Here is a 20,023-nt window from a genome sequence, read left to right on the forward strand (position 1 = left end):
TGTTCATCATAGGAAATGTAAAATCAGCTGAATTTGGGGATCTTAGTAACAACTGTAATCGGAAGAGGGATTTATTATTTTAGTTCAAGGAGTCTCCAGAAGAACCGCCAAAGGAGAGAGCAGCCATCTAAGTTTATTGTGGGAAAAGAGAAGAGTTTGAAGCTTCCTAAAGATTCATGGCTTCACCAGAGAAGAAAAGGAAACAGGGAATTTATATACTGTATTTGATACCTTTGGCATTTTCCCATAGAAAGAAATATCTTCGCCTTGAAGATGCCGCAAAAAAGCCTTTGAGCATTTTTATCCAGAGCGAAGATCATTTGGAGTTTCTGACCTAAAACACGGAATCATAGGACTGGAAAGGACCCCAGAGGTCTCCTAGTCCAACCCTCAGATCCAGGCAGGAGACCTAATACCATCCAAGCCTAACTGTTCTCCAGTCTATTTTTGGAAACTTCCAGTGAGGGAGCACTCACAATTCCAAGATGTAATTTATTCCACTGATTAATTGTTCTCATTTAAAAAAAAATTATCTTTCTGGAGATAAAAGAGATTGGATCTCTATTTAACAAGCTTCCAACCCAATGACTTCTTGTCCTGCCCTCTGGGGCTTTGGAGAAGAGGTCAATCCCTTCTTCTCTGGGATAGTCCCTCAAGTGCTGGAAGACAGTTATCCTGACACCCCACTCCCCAGTTCTTCTGTTCCATAGGCTGGGCATCTCTTTCTCTCTCTCTCAATGGTTCCTCATACCATTTAATCTTCCTTGATCACCTTTGTTGCTTCTCTCCGCATTCTTTCCAGGGTCTCAGCATCTTTTTTGAATCGTGGAGATCAGAAGTGGATCCAGCATTTCAAGGGGGGCCTCACTTGTGCAGGAGAAACCGGAAGTATCATTTCTCGGGTTCTCTGTATGTTCTCCTTCTGTTGATGCAGCCCAGGACTGCACTGGCCTTTTTGATCCCCTCCCCCTCGCCCCTCCCCCAAGGCTTAGAGAACCCCCCCTCTCTTTTCCGACTCCCGCAGCTCTGCCCCTCCCCCAAGAGGCGGAATGCCTGGAAGGGGATTTCCTGCTGGAACTTTCGCTTTCCTTTCCCCTCCTCTCTGGCCGGTTGCGCCTGGACATCTGCCTAGCAACAATGACAACACGGGGATATCTTTTTTCTACTGGTTGAGCTTGGCCAATCACCGCCTTGCCCTGGGTTGTTCCTTGTCGGTGACCCGGGGCGCGTCTTTCTCTGCCTGCGACTTCAGAAGCCCTGAGCGGAGGCTGAGGATGGCGGCCAGGATGGCTCTGCGCTTCCTGTCCCTTCTGGGGGTGATGGTCGCCCTAATGGAGAGCTGCTCCGGTGAGTCCCTTTGGGGGCGTCTGGCGTTCTGGCCCCTTTTTCTACTGTTGGGAATCTTCTCTCTCTCTCCCCTCCCAAAAGTTTCTTCCCAGAAAGAGAATTCTGATTCAGTCCTCTTCCTAGTCCGCTCCCCCCCCCCCCGCCACTCTCAGAAGGGATGGATGGGATTCTGCTGTCTATCCACCACCCCCCCCAACTCAGGAGAGGCCCCTCTGGGAACAGGATAAAGGTGGCCCCTCCAGATGTCAGTCCAGTCTACCTCAGTTCCCCCCCCCCAGCGCAGTTCTTTCCCAATTTCAAAGTGGAGGTTGTGGGAAAGCAGTGTTTGCACAGGATCAGGATAATTCACGAATCTCTTGGCTGCCTTCGCCCAACCCCTCCGCCTGGGTGGCCTCTCCTGCCTTTTGGGGGACTTGGTGGGTCTTGGTGGCTTCTGGTGCTGGGAGGACCCGGCTTGTTCCTGGAAGCAGTTCGGTGTATTGGCCGATGCCGAGGCTGGTGCCATTGAAGTGTCGGGATAAGGCTGCCCTGTGAATGCAGCAGGAGAAGAGCCTTGAGAGAAACACTCTTTCAATAATGTTTCCGCCTTTAGGACGTTCACTTTCTCCTCCATCCTAAACCCCAACATCCCCAGGAACTTTTCTCTAAGCCAGGCAGGGATTTTACCACCCAAAATCCTCCTCCTTCCATTCCAGGATTGCTCAGCGTGGGTCAGTTTGCAGAATCCAAAGTATTTAAAAAGTACAATTGTTCCTTAGGAATCAGGAAGGGGCCTTGGGGTGTTCCCAGTTGTTTGCTCTGAGAAACGACCGTTTGAAGGGAGCAGCATTTCCGAAGGCATTAAAAAAGCTGTCAGGATCTTAAGGATGAAAAAGGCTGGGTTGGAGGCAGAAGAAGGGAAGAACCTCTGGAGGGTGACCATGAATTGAATCGCTTGCTTGGACACAGACAGGCCCAAACTCACCAGCCGTTCCTGACTGGAGGCACATTCACCATTGTGAGGATGCCAAACCTATGCACACCCGTGTTATAGGCACACGTGTCATTTCTGACATGAAGAGGATTCGTGGCTGTGAGGATGCCCAACCTGTGTTACATTCACACATTCCTCCTCTCAGGCAGACTTCAGACTTCCTCATTGCTCAGCCCCACAAGGGAAAGAAGCAGGTTCTGGATCACGGAGAGTCTGATTCCCCCTCCTTCTCTTAGAGAAAAGCTCTGATCCCTTTGGATTCTGAAATCTCCCCAGAGCAGGAAGTGGATCTGGGGCTCCCTCTCCCCAAAAGCTCTGAAAAGCTCCTGGGATTGTGGGGAGGAGCAGGAAGGAGGAGGCCCAGGCCTTTGCCTTGGACTGGGAAGGGCTGAGAGACCATACTGGAGGGAATGGGCAGTACGACTACAGGTAGTCCTCGACTTACAACAGTTCATTTAGTGACCGTTCAAAGTTTCAATGTCATTGAAAACTTTTCACACTTATGACCATTTTAGCGTCCTCATGGTCACGTGACCAAGAATTGGATGCTTGGCAACTGGTTCATGTTTATTACGGTTGCAGTGTCCCCGTATCACCTGATCCCCTTTTGCAATGTTCTGACAATCAAAGTCAATGGAGAAGCCAGATTCACTTAACCAGGTTATTAATTTAACAACTGCAATGATTCATTTAACAACTGTGGCAAGAAAAGTTGTAAAATGGAGCAAAAAACTCACATAACAAATGGCTCACTTAGCAACAAAAATGTGGGCTCAATTATGGTCATAAGTCAAGGACTACCTGCATTTATTTCTCTGGGCTTTGGAGGTTCTGCCCTTTTGTATGCAGACCCAGGTTCTGCCCAAATAAGTCCCATGAACGATCCTGAAAATGATCTTCAAAATCTTTGGCGCCCTGAAATAATTTCTGATCTGAAGAGACTTCAGAATGGACACAAACAAGGGGCCTTGGGGATTTTCCAGTTTAATCTTATTTTCTTTTAATTCTTCTCATCTCATCCACTTTCAAGCTGTTGTTTTTCTGTTCATTGGGCAGCCTTAGAGTCTCTTCGGTGTTTGTATTTTGACGGTAAAACCTAAACACTGACTTAATGTGATTTTTTTTTGGTCATTGTTAGTAAAGTTTAGCATAGTTTTCTGTCTTGTGAATTGAGCGTGTCCTCCAAAGAAGGGCTGAAAAAACTTTGATGCTCCTCATTCAGGAGTTTGCATGATAGAAACTGACATAATTTTGTATCTTTATCTTGGATTCCCCAGAGGGGCTTTAAAGATGACAGGACCCTCCAGACAAAGACTGAATTTAGGGAGAGGATCCCAGCTGAGCCCCCTCCCCGAAATATGGGCGAGGGCAGCAGAAGCTCCCAACCTCCTCCTTGGGGGCAGGGGGTGGGGCCAGGGTGGAGGGGCCAATGGTTTTCTGGGGGTGAGGAGAATTCTGGGAGTTGAAGTCCAAGTGTCGGAGTCTGAGAAACTCTTAATTTAGGCCTTTACATTGACAGTAACACTGATCACGTGAAGAGTTGGGTAGCCAGGATCACAATCCCCTCCAAGGTGGCTGAGGGGCATTTCCGCCTTTCTTTGTGCTGACCAAGTGCAGGATCAGCCCCAGAGGAGGAGAAGGGTCAGAGCAGCTTCTGGGGAAAGTGAAGGGGGAGATTCAGAGGAAATCTGGTGCATTGCAAAGGTCCTTGAAGGAGAGTTTGAGAGCCCTAATTGGGTTGCTGAAAGGAAGAAATCTTGGTTTAATCAGAGATTTTCTGTGGAATGAGGAGGAGCCCCTCTGAGTCCTGGGTTCAAAATCCGATTCTTGCTCAGATGGCTGAACTCTGGGAGGGGAGGGGGGATTTTCCAGCCAGGAAGGGGGGGGAACAGGGAAGAGGAGGAAGATCTGGGGGGCTAAGTCACTTCATTGCTCCTTCCTTCCCTCCCCCCTTTGCCCTTCCCCATTTGGGTTTCCCCCTAAGGATCCCATGGCCTCTGGTCTCACCCGGATTCCCCCTCCCCCATTTTATAAAACCCTTCCTCAAATCTGCACCTATTAACAGTCCAGGTTGGCCTTCAGTGAAGTCAGGATGGGGTTTTTTTTTGTTCTGTGAATGGAAAGGAGGGGGGACCAGGGGGGGTTTCCTGCTGCTTTTGAGCTTCTGGGAGGGTGGAATCCCCCCTTTTACCTGTGCAGCCATTGCAGCTTCCTTGGGGCAGAGGCTGAGCAACCCAGAAGGGGGTTTGAGGGAGGCCTTGCTGGAAGGGGGGAGGGCACAATTGGGGCAGGTAAAGTTTGGGGGACCCTCCCCTCCCCTCCTCTCTCACCCCCCCCCCACCTTCCCTTCCCTCCAACCCTTCAGGCCCTCCAGAAGCTCCTTTTTTCCCCTCAGTCGCTCCCTCATTTCCATCTCCTGCCTCTTCTTCCACCATCTCCCCCTTCCTTCCTTCCCTCCTTCCTCCTCTGCCCCCCAACTCTCCTCTTCCTTCTTTCTCCCCAGAGCCTCAGATGGGAGCCTCCATGGGATCAGGGTCCTTGGCTGAAGCCCCCTAACTTTTCCCCTCTGGCTCCCTTCCAGGCGCCTCCTCCCACTCCCTGAAGTATTTCTATTCCTCCATCTCGGAGCCCAGTCAGGGGCAGCCCTACTTTGTCATTGTGGGGTACGTGGATGGTCAGGTCTTTGTTCACTACGACAGCCACAGCCGGAGGATGAAGCCTCGAGTCTCCTGGATAGAGAAGGTGGGGAAGGAGGATCCCCAGTATTGGGACACAGAGAGTCGGAAACAATGGAATGTTGAGGAGACGGTCAGAGGAAACCTGGAGATTCTGAGGAGTCGCTACAATCAGAGTGAAGGTGAGTGATGGGTCAGGTGGCTCCTCCGGCCCCATAATCCCCTCCCCAGGAACCAGAGGGGGGAGAAATGGGTCTCTTCAAAGGGAAAGGCTGCTTCCACACCTCTTAAAAAGTCTTTTTTTATATGTTTATTCTTTTTTAAAAAATCAATATAAGTTTCTCCTTCCCTCCATAGCTGACATTTTCTGCCAATTGCAGTTAATAAAAAGATGTTTAAATTTATCCTTCTGTCTTTCTGAATGTTGATATGGATATGGATATAAACTGAGGTAAAAAGAGACCGAAATCTCCCCTCCCCCCATGAAAGATGGAGGATCTGGCCTTGGTGGATCTCCTGCTGTGGGGGAGGAAGGGAATCACAGATCCCCCCCCAAAAAAAATAACAGGCAGGTGGATCCTAAAGAGATCCTGGGGGAAGCAGGTCCTCCTCCTTCTGTCTGTTTCCACCCCAGAGAAATGAGGGATCGAGTGCAGATCCACCTGGGGAGACTAGATCCCTTTCCTTCTCCCCCTTTTTGGAGGGGCGAGTGGGGCCCAAATGCCAGGAGCTTCTTCTCACCCTCCAGTTGGAAGGAGAGGCCGGGAGGACCAAATGGGGGGCGGGGGGCTTTTGTGGGGGGGGGGATCTCAGGGCCAGGATCCTCCCAATCTTCATGGGGAAGAGACGGAAAAGAAAGAAACCTCCATTTGGGGCCCTTCCAGAGTCTCTCGGAGCCTTCATGGCTTCCCATCCTTGGTCCCTCAGGCTGAACTCCTGCACGGCCCTCTTGGTGGGGCTGCCCTGGAGGGAGGGAGACTCTTTCTTCTGCAGCCCCCCCCCTTCTGCCATCTTTGGGGGAGAAGATTCACCTCCAAGGAACCTTATTTGGGGAGGGTCTGCAAGGAAATGTGTGTGTAAAGAGAGGCTGCTTTTGGCTGAAGAAAAGCTTCTCCACAAACAGGAGCCATTTTCCCTCCTTTCATCCCAAGGAGCTGCAGCCCCCCCAATTCTTCCCCCCTTTCCTTGCCCCTCCCCCTCTACAGGTGACCCCCAGAGCTCTGCCAGTTCTGCCCCTGATCCCTGAGGGTCTCCCCAGATCCCTCCAGGCCCCCTGCTGGCCTCCCAGGGGAGCAGAGCTGGACCCAGAGGGCTCCCCCTGGTGGAGGAAGGGGGAAGGAGACCGGCCAGAGTGGAGGGGAGCCTCCTTTCCAGGCTCAACAGCCCCAAATGTCCCAACCTTTCCTCAAAGGGAGGCTGCTTCAACTCTTCCATTGCCTGAGTCGCCTCCTCTGGACCTTCTCGGGCTCCCTCCTCTCCTTTTGGAGGTCTGGTGACCAGAAACTGCACACAATATTCCTGATGTGGCTGCACCCTTGATTTTTATTTTTATTTTTTTATTGGATTTATATGCCGCCCTTCTCCGGAGACTCAGGGCGGCTTACAATGCGTTAAGCAATAGCCTTCATACTTTTGTATATTTATACAAAGTCAGCTTATTGCCCCCACAAACTGGGTCCTCAATTTACCTACCTTAGAAAGGATGGAAGGCTGAGTCAACCTTGAGCCTGGTGAGATTCGAACTAGCAGTAATTGCAGACAGCTGGTGTTAATCACAATGCTATCAGTCTGCTGAGCCACCAGGCCCGTTTGCTCTAAGGCTTTGTGATATTAGCCTGTGTTTTCAATACCATTTTAATGATCGCTGACATCCTGTTGGTCTTTTCAATTTTTTAATATCATTTGTATTAAACCTTTTAAACAAAAGATAAAAACTAATAGAAGGTAACATAAAGAAAAGGTGATAAAGAAAGCAAAGAAAAATTTAAAAAGTACAAGAAAAGAAAACAATTGAAGAAAATAAAGAAAAAAGACATAAAGAAGTGGCTTCTGATATTCTTCACAGGGGTTCTAAATATTACTACATTTTAGCCCCTCTAAAGCAGCTTTTCTTAATCTTTTGGCCCTGAAGGAACCCTTGAACTATTTTTCAGACCTCAGGAAACCCCTGAAGATCCAGGCTCAGAGATCGGCTGAAATTGTTTCATGCATAGACCTTTGAGGTGCATTAATAGTGTTCTTACACGAACAATAAAAAAATGAAACTTGCCTTTTCAGCGTGATCCCTGTGCTTTCTTTTTACTGCACAAATATTCAGTTCTGTGCCCAACTTGAGATAAGAACACATTTCATCTTCAAGTGAAATAAGACAATTTCTGTCTTAGCTTTTGATGCTTCTGAAGTACGACAGAGCTTGTTCCCAGAAGTTGAAAACTGCTGCCACATGTTCAGGGCCTTCCTGTGAATGGCAGGAGATTAATCTTGGGCAGAAATCCACAACTATTTTTCCCATGGGGAGATCAGGGAATCTCCTCTCGAGAGCAGGATCAGATTGCAGCTCACGAGGTTCTTCCTCTTCCTCCAAAGGGAAGTTTTCTGGCTGAGCAGAAGATGCAGAGAAAGGATCCTTCACCCATCATTCCTGGGTGTGGAAAGGGAGGGAAAGGACTGGTCGGTTTAGTTCAACTGTACTTACAGGAGGTTTTCCCTTAGATTTGAGAATTCCTGGCATCCTTCCTCCCTCTCAAGCCCAGACAGGAGTAGAAACATTTCAAGATTTCCTTTTGGTTTTTTCAAACATTCAGTTTTCGTTTAAATCCAAGAATCTGTTCACTTGAAGTTGAAATATCTTCTCCAGGGCCTTGTAGAGACTGTGAACTTCAAACTTCATTTCAAAGGTTAATAACCCTTTGGGTCTCCAGATGAGACTGAGCCACTGGCTGCTGTTGCTAAGGAAAAGATTTCTTTGTGGCCCTTCGAGGCTTCATTCCCACATTGCACTAAACCATGGTTTGTTTCTGGTTAGCCCAAAGTGGGAACCAGCCTTTGTGACTTGGTGCTATTTTTGAAGGTAGACCAATTTATTTATTTATTTATTTTATTGAATTTCTATACCGCCCTACTCCCGAAGGACTCAGGGCGGTGCACAGCCATGAAATAAAACACATAGATATACAAAATTTAAAATCGAATAAAATGAATTAAATAAATTTGGCTGAATTAATACCCATAATTTAAGATACCCATATTTTAAAATACATTAAAAAATTTAAAATTTACACTTAAAAGGGAGAAGATTTAGGCGAGGCCAGTTTGATGAAATAAAAGCGTCTTCAACTCGCGGCAGAAGGTGCACAGATCCGGAATCCTCCGTATCTCTGGGGGGAGCTCATTCCAGATCGTCGGTGCCCCCACAGAGAAGGCTCTCCCCCTAGGGGCCGACAGCCGACATTGTTTGGCCGACGGCACCTGGAGGAGCCCCTCTCTGTGGGAGCGTACTGGTCGGTGGGAGGCTGTTGATGGTAGTAGGCGGTCCCGTAAGTAACCAGGTCCTAAGCCATGGAGCGCTTTAAAGGTGGTAACCAGAACCTTGAAGCGCACCCGGAAGACCACCGGGAGCCAGTGCAGCTCGCGCAGGAGAGGTGTTACATGGGAGCTCCATGTTGCTCCCATAACCACCCGCGCGGCCGCACTCTGCACCAGTTGGAGCCTCCGGGTGCACCTCAAGGGGAGCCCCATGTAGAGAGCATTACAATAGTCCAGACGAGAGGTGACGAGGGCATGAGTGACTGTGCGTAACGAGTCCCGATCTAGAAAGGGACGCAACTGGCGAATCAGGCGAACCTGATGAAAAATCCTCCCGGTCACGGCCGTCAAGTGCTCTTCTAAAGACAGCCGTGAGTCCAGGAGGACGCCCAAGTTACGAGCCCTTTCCGTGGGGGCCAATGATTCGCCCCCAATAGCCAGCGATGGCGCCAGCTGACTATATCGGGACGTCGGAAACCACAGCCACTCGGTCTTGGATGGGTTGAGCCTGAGCCCGTTTCTCCCCATCCAGATCCGTACGGCCTCCAGGCACTGGGACATCACTTCAAGGGCATCGTTGGGGTGGTCCGGGGTGGAGATGTACAGCTGGGTGTCGTCAGCGTACAGATGGTACTTCACCCCGAAACCACGGATGATCTCGCCCAGCGGCTTTACATAAATGTTGAACAGAAGGGGCGAGAGAACCGATCCCTGTGGCACCCCACATATAAGGTGCCTCGGGGTCGATCTCTGCCCCCCTGTCAACACAGACTGCGACCGGTCAGAGAGAAAGGAGGAGAACCACCGCAACACGGTGCCTCCCACCCCCAACCCTTCCAGCCGGTGCAGCATGATACCATGGTCAATGGTATCAAAAGCCGCTGAGAGGTCTAACAGGACCAGGACAGAGGAACAACCCCTGTCCCGAGCCCTCCAGAGATCATCAACCAACGCGACCAATGCCGTTTCCGTGCTGTACCCAGGCCTGAAGCCCGACTGGAACGGATCTAGATACGTGACCAAGATTTATGGTCACAGAGATCCCTGCAAGCTTTTGTGTAGATGAATCAGATTCTCTTTGAGGCCATGGGATTCTCAGTCCCTCTTTGCAGCCGCAGATTCAGGCAACTGTTCCCTCTCTGGCATCCCTTCCTTTCCCTCCCCCCTCCCCGAGTCTCCCCAACAGAGAAATGGTAGAAGGAAAGATGGAAGGGATTTCCATCCCTCCGTTTCTTCTGTGACTCCTTCTTTTCTCGGTCTCCCTTGGGATCCTCTGCTGGCTTTTCCAGCTTTGCTTTTTCCTGGGGAGGTTTAGGAGCTCCATCCTAGGAGGGAAAATGTAGGGAGGCGGGTTGAGGGAGGGGAGAGGGTGGTTAGTGATGGAGGCTTTCTTTCCCTTGATTGTTAGGGAGGAAATGGGGGAATCAGTGCCTCCCTCCAGTGTCAAAAGTCCCTGCAGGGAGGGAGATCTCTGTTTATCTTGAGGACTCCCCAAACCATCATCTTGTCCCTATTTCAGGACTTCACATAATACAGTGGATGTATGGCTGTGAGCTCCGGAGAGACGGGAGCAAAGGAGGGTTTAACCAGCATGGCTACGATGGGAGGACCTTCCTCACCTTTGACAAGGAGACCCCCACCTGGGTGGCTCCCGATCCCCAGGCCCAGATCACCCAGAGGAAATGGGATGCTATTCCAGGATTGAATCAGGGACAGAAGACCTACCTGGAGGAAGTCTGCATTGAGTGGCTGGAGAAGTACTTGTCCTATGGGAATGAGACGCTGCTGAGGAGAGGTGAGCATCTGAATGCAGACTGGACTTTCCTCCTTTATGGCTGGATCTCTTGTACACATTCAGCCCCTTTGGGTCCCTGGTCTGGAGCTTGTTTGCCCTGGTAGGAATCCTTCCCCTTTCAGCCTCTCTCCAAGACATGGGAAGCCCTGTTTGGTTCTCATTGCCAGGCAGCCATTCAATGGACCAGGAAATGCAGCCTCTGCCTGGCAGCTGTCTGGGTGGATCAGGCAGGACAATCACTTAGTGGTGTCCTGTTCACTGCCCACAATGAGGCCACCATTTGGGGCTATTCAGTGAAACCTCCACTAGCCAAACTGTAGTCAAGTGTGGTGGGCACCTTTAATTTCCCCCCATTAACTCTGCTTCTCCCCACATCCCCATAGGGGGTTCCCTCACTGCCTTGCACCTGATGGCGCATCTCCCACCCCCACCGCTAGAGGGCTCCACTTCTACCATTAATAAGACATTATCAGTGCCCCCACTTGGGCAAAGAAGGCCATGGATGAGGGGTTCTTTTCTTTTCTTTCCAGGACGGTGGGGGGAGCAAAGTTTCTGTCAAACCTCACATTATAATCGTTTCCTAGAATTTTTTATTAGTTTACCATATAGACCCATGATGGCGAACCTATGACACGCGTGTTACAGGTGGCACGCAGAGCCCTTTCTGTGGGCATGCCAGCCGTCGCCCCAGCCCAGCTCCAAAGCACATGCGTGCACCTCCCACCTGCCAGTTGGTCTTTGGGTCTCTGCCACGTATGTGCACGGGGGCGGGCCTTCCCTGATTTCTGCAGATTCCACCCTCTGCAGGTGCCTCTCCGTGGCAGGAAGGCAGGAGAAAGCTAGGACGCGATGGGGGAGAAACTGCAAAGATTGGAGAAGGCAGGAAGGCAGGAGAAAGCTGGGATGTGATCTCCATGTCAACATGCAAAGCTTTCAAGTTGCCATGAGCAGGAGGGAGGGAGAACTGAAGTGAATTCCATACATTTTTCTGACCACAATCAGAAGGAGGGTGTTGGATTTCACAGCCAGCCAAAGTGGTTAATTGGAGAATGTGATTATGACATGGCCAGGGGGGAGGGGAGAGACAGGGTCATAGGGGAACATAAATCGACGTGGGATCAGTCCTGACTGCATCCGAGTATTGCCGGAATGGTGCTCCCAATAAATCACTATATTGCCTTTGAAGTTTGGATCATGGCTCATGAATTAATTAGGGCATCTTTCAGAAACTTGACACTCCACAGTTTCTCCCTCATCGAGTCCTAGCTGCCTCCCCCCCCCCGCCCCATTTTGGGCCTGAAAAGCCTCCTGCACCAACCCGGAAGCCAAAACGGGGCCCAGGGCCCATACGCGGGGAGCACTCACATTGCATTTTGGGGGTCTGTCACGGGGGCACCAAAAAGGTTAACCATCATTGATACAGACCATTCCTCTCCCCTAGGTCTACCGATTCCCCCCTGGGGTCCTTAATCCCTCCAGGATCAGTTGGATGAAATTAGGATCAATGGGGGAATCCATTCACCCCCCCCCCCACACTGATGATTGCCAACCGCCCATCCCAGCCTGGGGAGGACCTTCCCTCTCTTCCATTGGCATCAATCTCTCTCTCCTCCCCCCCCCCCTGCTTTCAGAGACAAAATCTCTTTTCCAAATTGATCTGTGTGAGATTTCCTTTGATCTCTCTTCCCTTGGAAAGAGGCTTGGAGGAGCCTCAGGTTCAGGGGAGCAGAAGAGGATGCAAAAAGTAGGGAGAAACTTCTATGTTGTTGTCGTCTTTAAGGGAACTTAAAAGAGCATCTGCGCTATCCCTCCCCTGAAGGGAGCAGCCCAAGATCAGTCAGAGTTCAAAGCAATCAGAGAGGAATTTTCTTGGACCTTCAATTTGCTTCTGGAGGTTTTTCAGGTTGAGTCCCCGGGAACAGTGGTGGGTTTCAAAAATTTTTACTACCAGTTCTGTGGGTGTGGCTTGGTGGGTGTGGCAGGGGAAGGATACTGTAAAATCTCCATTCCCACCCCATTCCAGGGGAAGGTTACTGCAAAATCCCCATTTCCTCCCAATCAGCTGGGACTTGGGAGGCAGAGAACAGGTGGGGGCAGGGCCAGTCAGAATTTTTACTACCGGTTCTCTGAATTACTCAAAATTTCCGCTACCGGTTCTCCAAAACTGCTCAGAACCTGCTGAAACCCACCTCTGCCTGGGAAGGACTCAAAATCAGGAGTTCTTGTGGTTGAGCGTTTTCCAGATTTGGAGCATTTCCTGAAACTCTTGGAGACGCTGCAAGTGTGGAATTTAAATCTTTGGGTTAAAACTAAGTGATGGGAGATTTCCTGCCCCTCTAAGTTTCTCATCCACGGAAGGAAGGGAAGGGAAATTAGAGGAGGAGAGAGGGGAAGAGAGGAGGAGAAGGAGAAGGGGAGGGGAAGTAGATAAGAGAAGAGGAGGAGGAGGAGAGAAAGTAGGAAAGAAAGAAAAGAGGGAGATGGTAGGTTGGAGGAGAAAGATTGCTGTACAGTAAAAAAGAGGAAATGGAAGAAAGGCAACCCCGAACAAATACAAATATATTAAGATAAAAATGAATTGTTAAAGAATAAAAGGGAATAAACATGAATAAATAGTAAAATTAGAATGTAAGGCCAAATGAAGATATTGTGTATGTAAGTAAACATAGAAATAGTGAGATATGATAAAAAAAGTGGGGGGGGGGAAGATTTTGGCAAGAATTGTAATTGAGTAAAATATATTTGAATTTAATTAATTGTATAAGACAAGAAACGGCCAATACTCTGTTCAAAAAAGATGTGGGGAAATGGGGGGGGGACCAATAAAACTTGTAAATGTGCAAGTTTCTCATCCACCTTCCAGGCTCTGGAGGGGCTCAGAGTTAATTCTGGGGGTGCCGTTTCTGCAGAGACCCCAAAGGTGACGGTGAGCAGCAGGACAGAGGTGGAGGATGGGATGGAGACGCACATCTGTCAAGTCCATGGCTTCTACCCCAGGGAGATCGATGCCTCCTGGACGAGGGACGGGGAGGTCTGGCTACAGGACACCCTCCATGAGCCTGTGGCCCCCAATGCGGATGGGACCTACCACTACTGGATCAGTGTCAAGATCGATCCCAAAGAGAGAGACCGCTATCGATGCCACGTGGATCATGACAGCCTGCAGGAGCCTCTGGACTTGGAACTGAAGGGTGAGAGGCTGCAGGGAGGGGAAGGCTGGGCTCTTTGGCAGCCTGGAGGGTTGTGGGAGAGAAATCTGACCCCAATTGTGTCCAGGTGTGAATATACCTGAGTTTTAAACCATTGGTTTTTCCAGTGTTTGAGGTTGGTGAAGCTGCAGGGACCAGACCACAGAACTGGCTTCAGGTGATGGAAACTACAGAATCCCATCACAATACTTGGCCGATCCTGATGAAATGCCCTTAGATCCTCTCTGAGGCCTTCCCTGTTTCTTTCCCCCAGCAGAAAAGCAGCAGTTATGCTGAGCACCAGAAAGAGATTTCCTTTTGTTTACAATACCTAAAGTAGAAGAATCAGGAGGAGTCTGGCAGCCCCTTTTCTGAAGGCAAATTCTGATTAAACCGGATGAACTGCAGCTGAGTTCAGGAAATGCAGAGAGTAGCTGGGCTGATGCTTCAGGAGTCAGAAAAGAAAGTACCAAAGTCTGAGTTTTTTCTCATTAGAGACTAACAGGATTTCCTGCTTTAAAGGTCAAAAGGTCACTGTGTTGCTGCTCTAAGAAAGAAGTTGCACATTATTTTATGATACGATACATGAATTCCCGAGGCTCAGCATAAAACCCAAGGAAAAGATCCCTCTCTCATAAGCGTCCCTAATGTTTTTTACACTGGACGTCCAAATTTGCAAAATTCAAATTCTAATTTTTTTATTGATGATTGTCACTACGATACAAGAAATATTCAAATGTAATTGTTATGCTGATATCCCAGGGAAAATAAAATATTTGTTTTATTTTTCTGGTTGTTTGTAGCAAGCATCAATTCACAAGTGGCATGATTGCTATTCAATGGGAATCCTGAATTTTGTGCAAGAGAAATTTAAATTTGAAGTTCCCTCCTCAAACCTGTCCCCCCTCCCCCAAGCAATACCAATTTATGATGCTTTGCTAAGACCATACTTGGAATTCTTCATCCAGTTTTGGTTGCCACAATATAGAAAAGATGTGGAGACTCTGGAAAGAGTGCAGAGAAGAGCAAGAAAGATGGAGACTAAAATATATGAAGAGCAGTTGCAGGAATTGGGCATTTCTAGTTTAATGAAAAGAAGGACTAGGGGAGACATGATAGGTTCCAATATCTCAGGGGCTGCCCCAAAGAAGAGGGAGTCAAGCTATTCTCCAAAGCACCTGAGGGCAGGACAAGAAGCAGTGGGTGGAAACTAAACAAGGAGAAAAGCAACCTAGAACTGAGGAGAAATTTCCTGACAGGGAGAACAATTAATCAGTGGAATGGCTTTCCTTCAGAAGTTGTGGATCCTCCATCACCAGAAACGTTTCAGAAGAGACTGGAGAGCCACTTGTCTGGGGCCTCTGGAATGAGCAGGGGGTTGGACTGGAAGACCTCCAAGGTCCCTTCCAACTCTGTGACTCCGTTATTCTATTTCTGCCATTTGTGGGACCATCCAGAAGTCGGATATCACCATATTCCATTTTTCATGCTGAAGTTCTGGAAGCACAAATTATAATTTTTTGTTATTCCTGGACTGGCCAAGGAAAATGAAAGTGTATATTTAAAAAAAAAGTCTAGGAGATATGAACTATTTTACTTTAAATAATAAAATGCAAACACTCAAACTGAAGAAAAAAGCATACAGAGCTGCCCATTTCCACTCAGAGTCATGGCTTATTCGAGCAGCCTATAAAAACAACAAAAATGTTTTTGTTTTAACAAATTTTGTTTACATTATTGCGTTGTTGAATTTTTTGTTTTGTAAGCTGCTATGAGTCACAAGGTGGCAAACGGCTGTTTTTGAGTGGAAAAGCCAAAGATGAATTCAGTTGCCTTCATGCTGGGCTGGGGTGAGAAGGAGGCAGCGTCATGAGGACACGTCCTCTAACAACAGTTAGCAAGGCGCCTTCCAGTTACCTTGAGAAGGAAACAAAAATGAGCCCATGGAGTTTTTAATTTGGGGTATTTCCAGCATTCACTTCTTTAGGTCTCTTCCCTGATTGGGAGGATTGTTTGGGGTTCTCCGTCAATGATCTGCTCTTTCTCCCAATTCAGAACCAACAGATTCAAAATCCAACCTGGGGCTCATCATTGGCTGCGTTGTGGCTGCTCTTGTCCTGGTGGGTGTGATTGCTGGGATCCTCCTGGTATTCCTCAGTAAGTATCTTTTGGGGGAGAGGATGATGGAAGGAAGATGGGGAGATTCCCCCCAAGTCTCTCCCTTTGGGAACCTTATCAGCTTCAGAAGCCCTGTTTTCCCAGCCCTCTTGGGGAGCATCTGAGATCTCAGCCTCTTGCTGGGACTCCAGTCTCGATTCAGCTGAGTTTGAGGTTGGGTCAATCATGTCTTCTTCTGAGTTGGGAAGAGGCATCTGTCCCTCTCAAAGGCTTTGATCAAAGATCCGCAGAGAAGGATTTCCATGGAAACCTTCCTCCCCTCCCAGCTGCTGCTGCTGCTTCCCCCAATTCCCCTCCATCCATCTCAGAGGCAGCAGGTCTCTCTTGGGGCAAATCAGGAGATACATTTGTATTTTGAAGGTCTTTCTGTCTTTGTTCATGGGACAAAGTGACTGTGAAGTATCTCCTGGGGTTCTTTCTCCTAAGGAGGGGGAGTTTGGATGATCTCTGGTGGCTTCTTTTGAGCTTTCACTGATTTTTATCCTTGCAGAGAGACGTCAGGATGGCTACAAAGCAACGCCAAGTGAGTGATTTGTCCTCTTTACATGTAATCTCCGATTTAGAGCAGGGACCAGAGGCACCATTAATTGAGAGGGGTGGGTGCATGTATGTTTGTGTGTGCTTTCTTCCTCTTCCTTCGAAGATCCAGGCTGGGGAAGATGGGCCCCCTTTTCATTAAAGCTAGGCCAGGGGTGGGTTCCACTTACCTTTGCTAATGGTTTGCATTGGGAGCGTGTGCAGCACTTCTGCGTGCGTGCAGTGCTTCTGCGCATGCGCAGAGTGTCCATGATGGCGGGTGGGCGGAGCCTCCCACCACCGCTACTATCAGTTCACAAGATCGGGAGCGAACTGGTAGGAACCCACCCCTGAGCTAGGGTGTTAGTGGGAGTGGAGTCCTCCAGGAGAAACATCTGGGAGAAGGAACCTTCAAGACGATGAGAAGACCTGACTGAGAACATGCTCTGCTTCCCAAGTAGGCAGCAAGGGAAGGCTTGGCCAAAGGAGAGTCAGAAGCTCCATAAAATTAGGGGTTAAAGGGGGGCATTTTGAGAGAGAAGGAGCTTTGGGGGATGCCGCCTGATCTCCTCTTGGTCTCCCATCACAAGGCTCACTAAGTACGAACTGATAAGAAAAAGAAACTTTGGATCCATCTGCATCTTTTTAAGTCAGCCCTGCCTTCTGGCTTTGTGCGATCCACACATACATTTTAAGAATTCTTTCCGATGCCTTTTAGCCAAAGCTGTTTGATCCAAACTCTCTCCATGTGTTTGTGAGTCTTTGATTGTGTGCGAGAGAGAGGGAGGGAGGGAGGGAGGGAGGGAGGGAGGGAGCTGGAGCCAGAAAAAGTTGAGCTTCTCCACCTATAAGCCAAGAGAGCAACTTTCTCACCCTCTTTTTCTTTCTTTCTTTTCCAGCAAGTGACAAAGGATCCAACAGTTCAGGCCAGGGTAAGTCAGAGGGAGCTGCTGCTGCTCCTACAAGAGCCATTCTGTCCCTTTGCAAGACTTTGAGTGGATGTGGGGATGAAAAGAGGGAGAGGCCCCCCTTTTTAAACCCCCCCCAATTCATCCTCTCTGTGTTCCCTCTATGTCCAGTTCTAGTGAAATAAAAGAGTCAGTTTGGTTTAGTGTTGAGGGCACCAAGTGAGTCTAACTGGGTTGACGGTGAGTTCTAGTCCTGCCTTAGGCATGAAAGCCGGCCGGCTGTCACAAAATTCACTTTCCTTGCACTGGTTCATCCTGCAGAGGAGAAGGGAAACTCTCCCTGTTGGATTCAGGCAGGGGAGGCAGCCCACAGACTGCATGGTGAAGCCTTGGCTCCCATTGGAGGAAATTGCCCTCAATTCTTTGAGGGGAAATAGGGTAACCACTAGCGATGCCATGATCCCTAGTGGTTAGAGACTCTTCTGGTGGCATAGCTGAGACCTGACTGACTGTGGAAGGGTGGGGGGGGGGAATTCCCTCTTTCAGAGATATGCCCAGGTGGGTTTAGGGTTTGGCCCCAACCAAGATCCCAGGCAAGATTGGTGGGGTTATAGTGGTCATCTGAGAATCTCTTCTGGCACTCAGGATGCTCCCATGTCACAATTCTGGTTGTGACTCCCTGTTTCTGAAGCTGGGCTCACTGGACCAGTTGGGCTTGTTGCTACCTTACCAGCCTCCCTGCTGCATGGCCACCTCCCTGCCTCAGTTGCTGGGGGCCACCTCAGGTTGGCATGGACTTGGACTTGCCCAGGATTCTGGTCCTGGGAGACTTCAATCTGCCCTCCCTGGGTTTGGCCCCCAGGAGTTCATGGCCTCCATGGCATCCGTGGGTCTCTCCCAGATCATCCTGGATCCGACTCGAGACAGCAGTCACCCAGTGGACATAATCTTCTTGTCGGAGCAATGGCAACATGATCTGATGGGGGAATCTGGTTTTTATTTATTGTTTTAAATATTCTACGTGGCATTTTATTGAATTTTACTGTGAGCTGCCTAGAGTCACCTTAATGAGATATTTGGGATGGAAGTTTAATTAATAAATTAATAAAATCTTTATGTCTTTGTGAGAAGTTTGAAGCTGAAGAGGTTTAATGGTGAAGAGAGAGATTTGTCCTCCTCACAGGACAAGACATTGATTCATTCTGTGTCTTTTTCTCCAATCCAGGGAGCATCCAGACTGTTTAGTAGCCCCCTTGCAGGTGAGTGGACTGGAGGGGGGGCGTATGGGGGGAGAGGGAGGGAGGGGGGGGGGCTTTGGGGTCCAAGGATCAAGTGAGGGTGAAGATGCTTTGGAAATCCCTCTTCTCTCTCCTATTCATCTCACACTGGAAGGGAAGGAATTTGGGGGAGAGGGCTCAGGGAAGGGGTCTTCCTACTCCCAAACTCTGATCCTGTGGCACTTCTCAGGCTCCCACTGTCTTGATCCAACTAACCCTTGGATACTTTCTCCCTCCTCTTTGCAGTGGACACCCCCAGAATAAAGATAGAGGAATGAGGAGGGATCAGCCTTCTTCTGAATTAGGCCGGACTCTTAGCTGGAGCCCTTCAGGCCCTTCCTGCATGCTGGAACCAGGATAGATTCTGGGTCTTTCATCACCGCTTTTATCATTGAATCAGTAATCCTTTTCTATTATGATTGAAGATATATGGAGAAAATAATACGTTATGTGTTACTAATTGTGAGATCAAAAGATTTCAAATTGGATTTCATAGATAATAGTTTATAATAGTTAGCTTGCATAACAATGGGCTTAATGGGCTTTTGCTGATTAATTTTAGTGGATGGAGATTAGAGGTTAAAGATGAAGTTTTAGAGATGGGTTTATAGAGAATGGAGAATGAGGAATAGGATGAAGAGTTCATTGGTTTTACTTTAAGAAACACTGATAAGTTGTTAATTTTCATTACGCTTGTTGCAGATAAAGGTGGGAGTTTCTTTTTCTTGTTTCCTTGTGTTAGTTTTATCTGTTTAATGTAATATTCAATGAAACTATTACTAAGAGAAGTGTGCATTTTGAGATTTTTTTCATTAAAATAGTTGATGCATTTTTAATTGATTATTGCAGTTATTTGACCATATATTTGATAACACAAAGTTTGACAAATAATATACCATTGTAACAATCAACACTGATTTTTAATAGCTTGCCATTTATGGATTTTCATGATTTAGAAAAATGGAACAGGAGATCAATTGCAGTCAGGCTGCTACCTCCTTAACAATGGGACATATTTTGTAAGTTTGCCAAAATTGTTTGCTGAAAATAAATGATTTCTTTTCCTCTTACCTGAGTTGCTGTATGTTTGGGGAGGTTGGGATTAAGAGGGATTTTACCCTTTTAATTTGTTGCTCAGAGACCCCAATTTAACTTTGAGCGGGAGGAGGAGAGGGAAGAACCAAGGCAAAACTTGGAAGGAGCAAGAACTGGTGTGGCTCCTGTGTGCTCCTTTGGGGAGGAGGCAGCCATCTTGCTCCCGTGTCCAGCTGGCATCTCCAGTTGACCACCTGTAAAATGGCTGCTTGGTTTTGGCTTGGTGGTGGCAGCAACAGAGGCTGCTTTTCCCTCAAATCCTCCTTTGCCTCAGGATGTTGGCCAAGTGGCTGGTGTTTTACAGCTGATTTTTGAGCCTCAGCCTGTGGCCCTTTTTGGAGACAGGAGTTCAGTGACCGGCCAGAGCCGTCCTGGTCCCCTTGCAGAAGGGCAGCTTCTCCTGCTTCTGGGAGATCCTCTCTGGGCTCTTCAGGTGCAGTGGCCCCAGAGTGGGGAGACCCCTGATTTATGGGGAGGAATACCCATATTACAGGGGATGCTTTGGGGGCATGGAGGAGTGAAAAGGATGGGGTCTCTCCTCCCCCT

At 48.6% G+C, this 20,023-nt stretch overlaps 1 protein-coding gene across 3 annotated transcripts; it reads left to right on the top strand.

Annotated features, from left to right (window-relative positions):
- Window positions 1-1,024: 1,024 nt before the first annotated feature.
- Window positions 1,025-19,452, top strand: LOC117656593 (class I histocompatibility antigen, F10 alpha chain-like). Of its 3 annotated transcripts, XM_087884539.1 has the most exons (9): window positions 1,025-1,347; window positions 4,902-5,177; window positions 10,040-10,315; window positions 13,225-13,506; window positions 15,559-15,660; window positions 16,172-16,204; window positions 17,097-17,129; window positions 18,331-18,364; window positions 18,629-19,452. In XM_087884539.1, exons 1-8 carry the CDS (start codon window positions 1,050-1,052, stop codon window positions 18,348-18,350), a joined length of 1,320 nt encoding a protein of 439 aa, XP_087740665.1. In that variant the 5' UTR covers window positions 1,025-1,049; the 3' UTR covers window positions 18,351-18,364; window positions 18,629-19,452. The 3 variants fall into 3 exon arrangements, with proteins under 3 accessions (XP_087740665.1, XP_087740666.1, XP_087740667.1); XM_087884540.1 differs by lacking the exons at window positions 18,331-18,364; window positions 18,629-19,452 and adding an exon at window positions 18,237-18,257 and having other exon boundaries at window positions 1,171-1,347; XM_087884541.1 differs by lacking the exons at window positions 17,097-17,129; window positions 18,331-18,364; window positions 18,629-19,452 and having other exon boundaries at window positions 1,171-1,347; window positions 16,172-16,212.
- Window positions 19,453-20,023: the final 571 nt, after the last annotated feature.

The sequence above is a fragment of the Pantherophis guttatus genome, chromosome 2 (assembly GCF_059756535.1).
Source record: "Pantherophis guttatus breed Tessera chromosome 2, ASM5975653v1, whole genome shotgun sequence".
Lineage (NCBI taxonomy): Eukaryota > Metazoa > Chordata > Lepidosauria > Squamata > Colubridae > Pantherophis > Pantherophis guttatus.

What these genes read in the sequence shown, in the direction of transcription:
- LOC117656593 (XM_087884539.1), top strand. Translation starts at nt 1,050, where the DNA reads ATGCCTGGAAGGGGATTTCCTGCTGGAACTTTCGCTTTCCTTTCCCCT. An exon ending in CCTAATGGAGAGCTGCTCCG is followed by an intron (nt 1,348 to 4,901) that starts GTGAGTCCCTTT and finishes GCTCCCTTCCAG; the next exon opens with GCGCCTCCTCCCACTCCCTG. An exon ending in GATCCTCCTGGTATTCCTCA is followed by an intron (nt 15,661 to 16,171) that starts GTAAGTATCTTT and finishes TTATCCTTGCAG; the next exon opens with AGAGACGTCAGGATGGCTAC.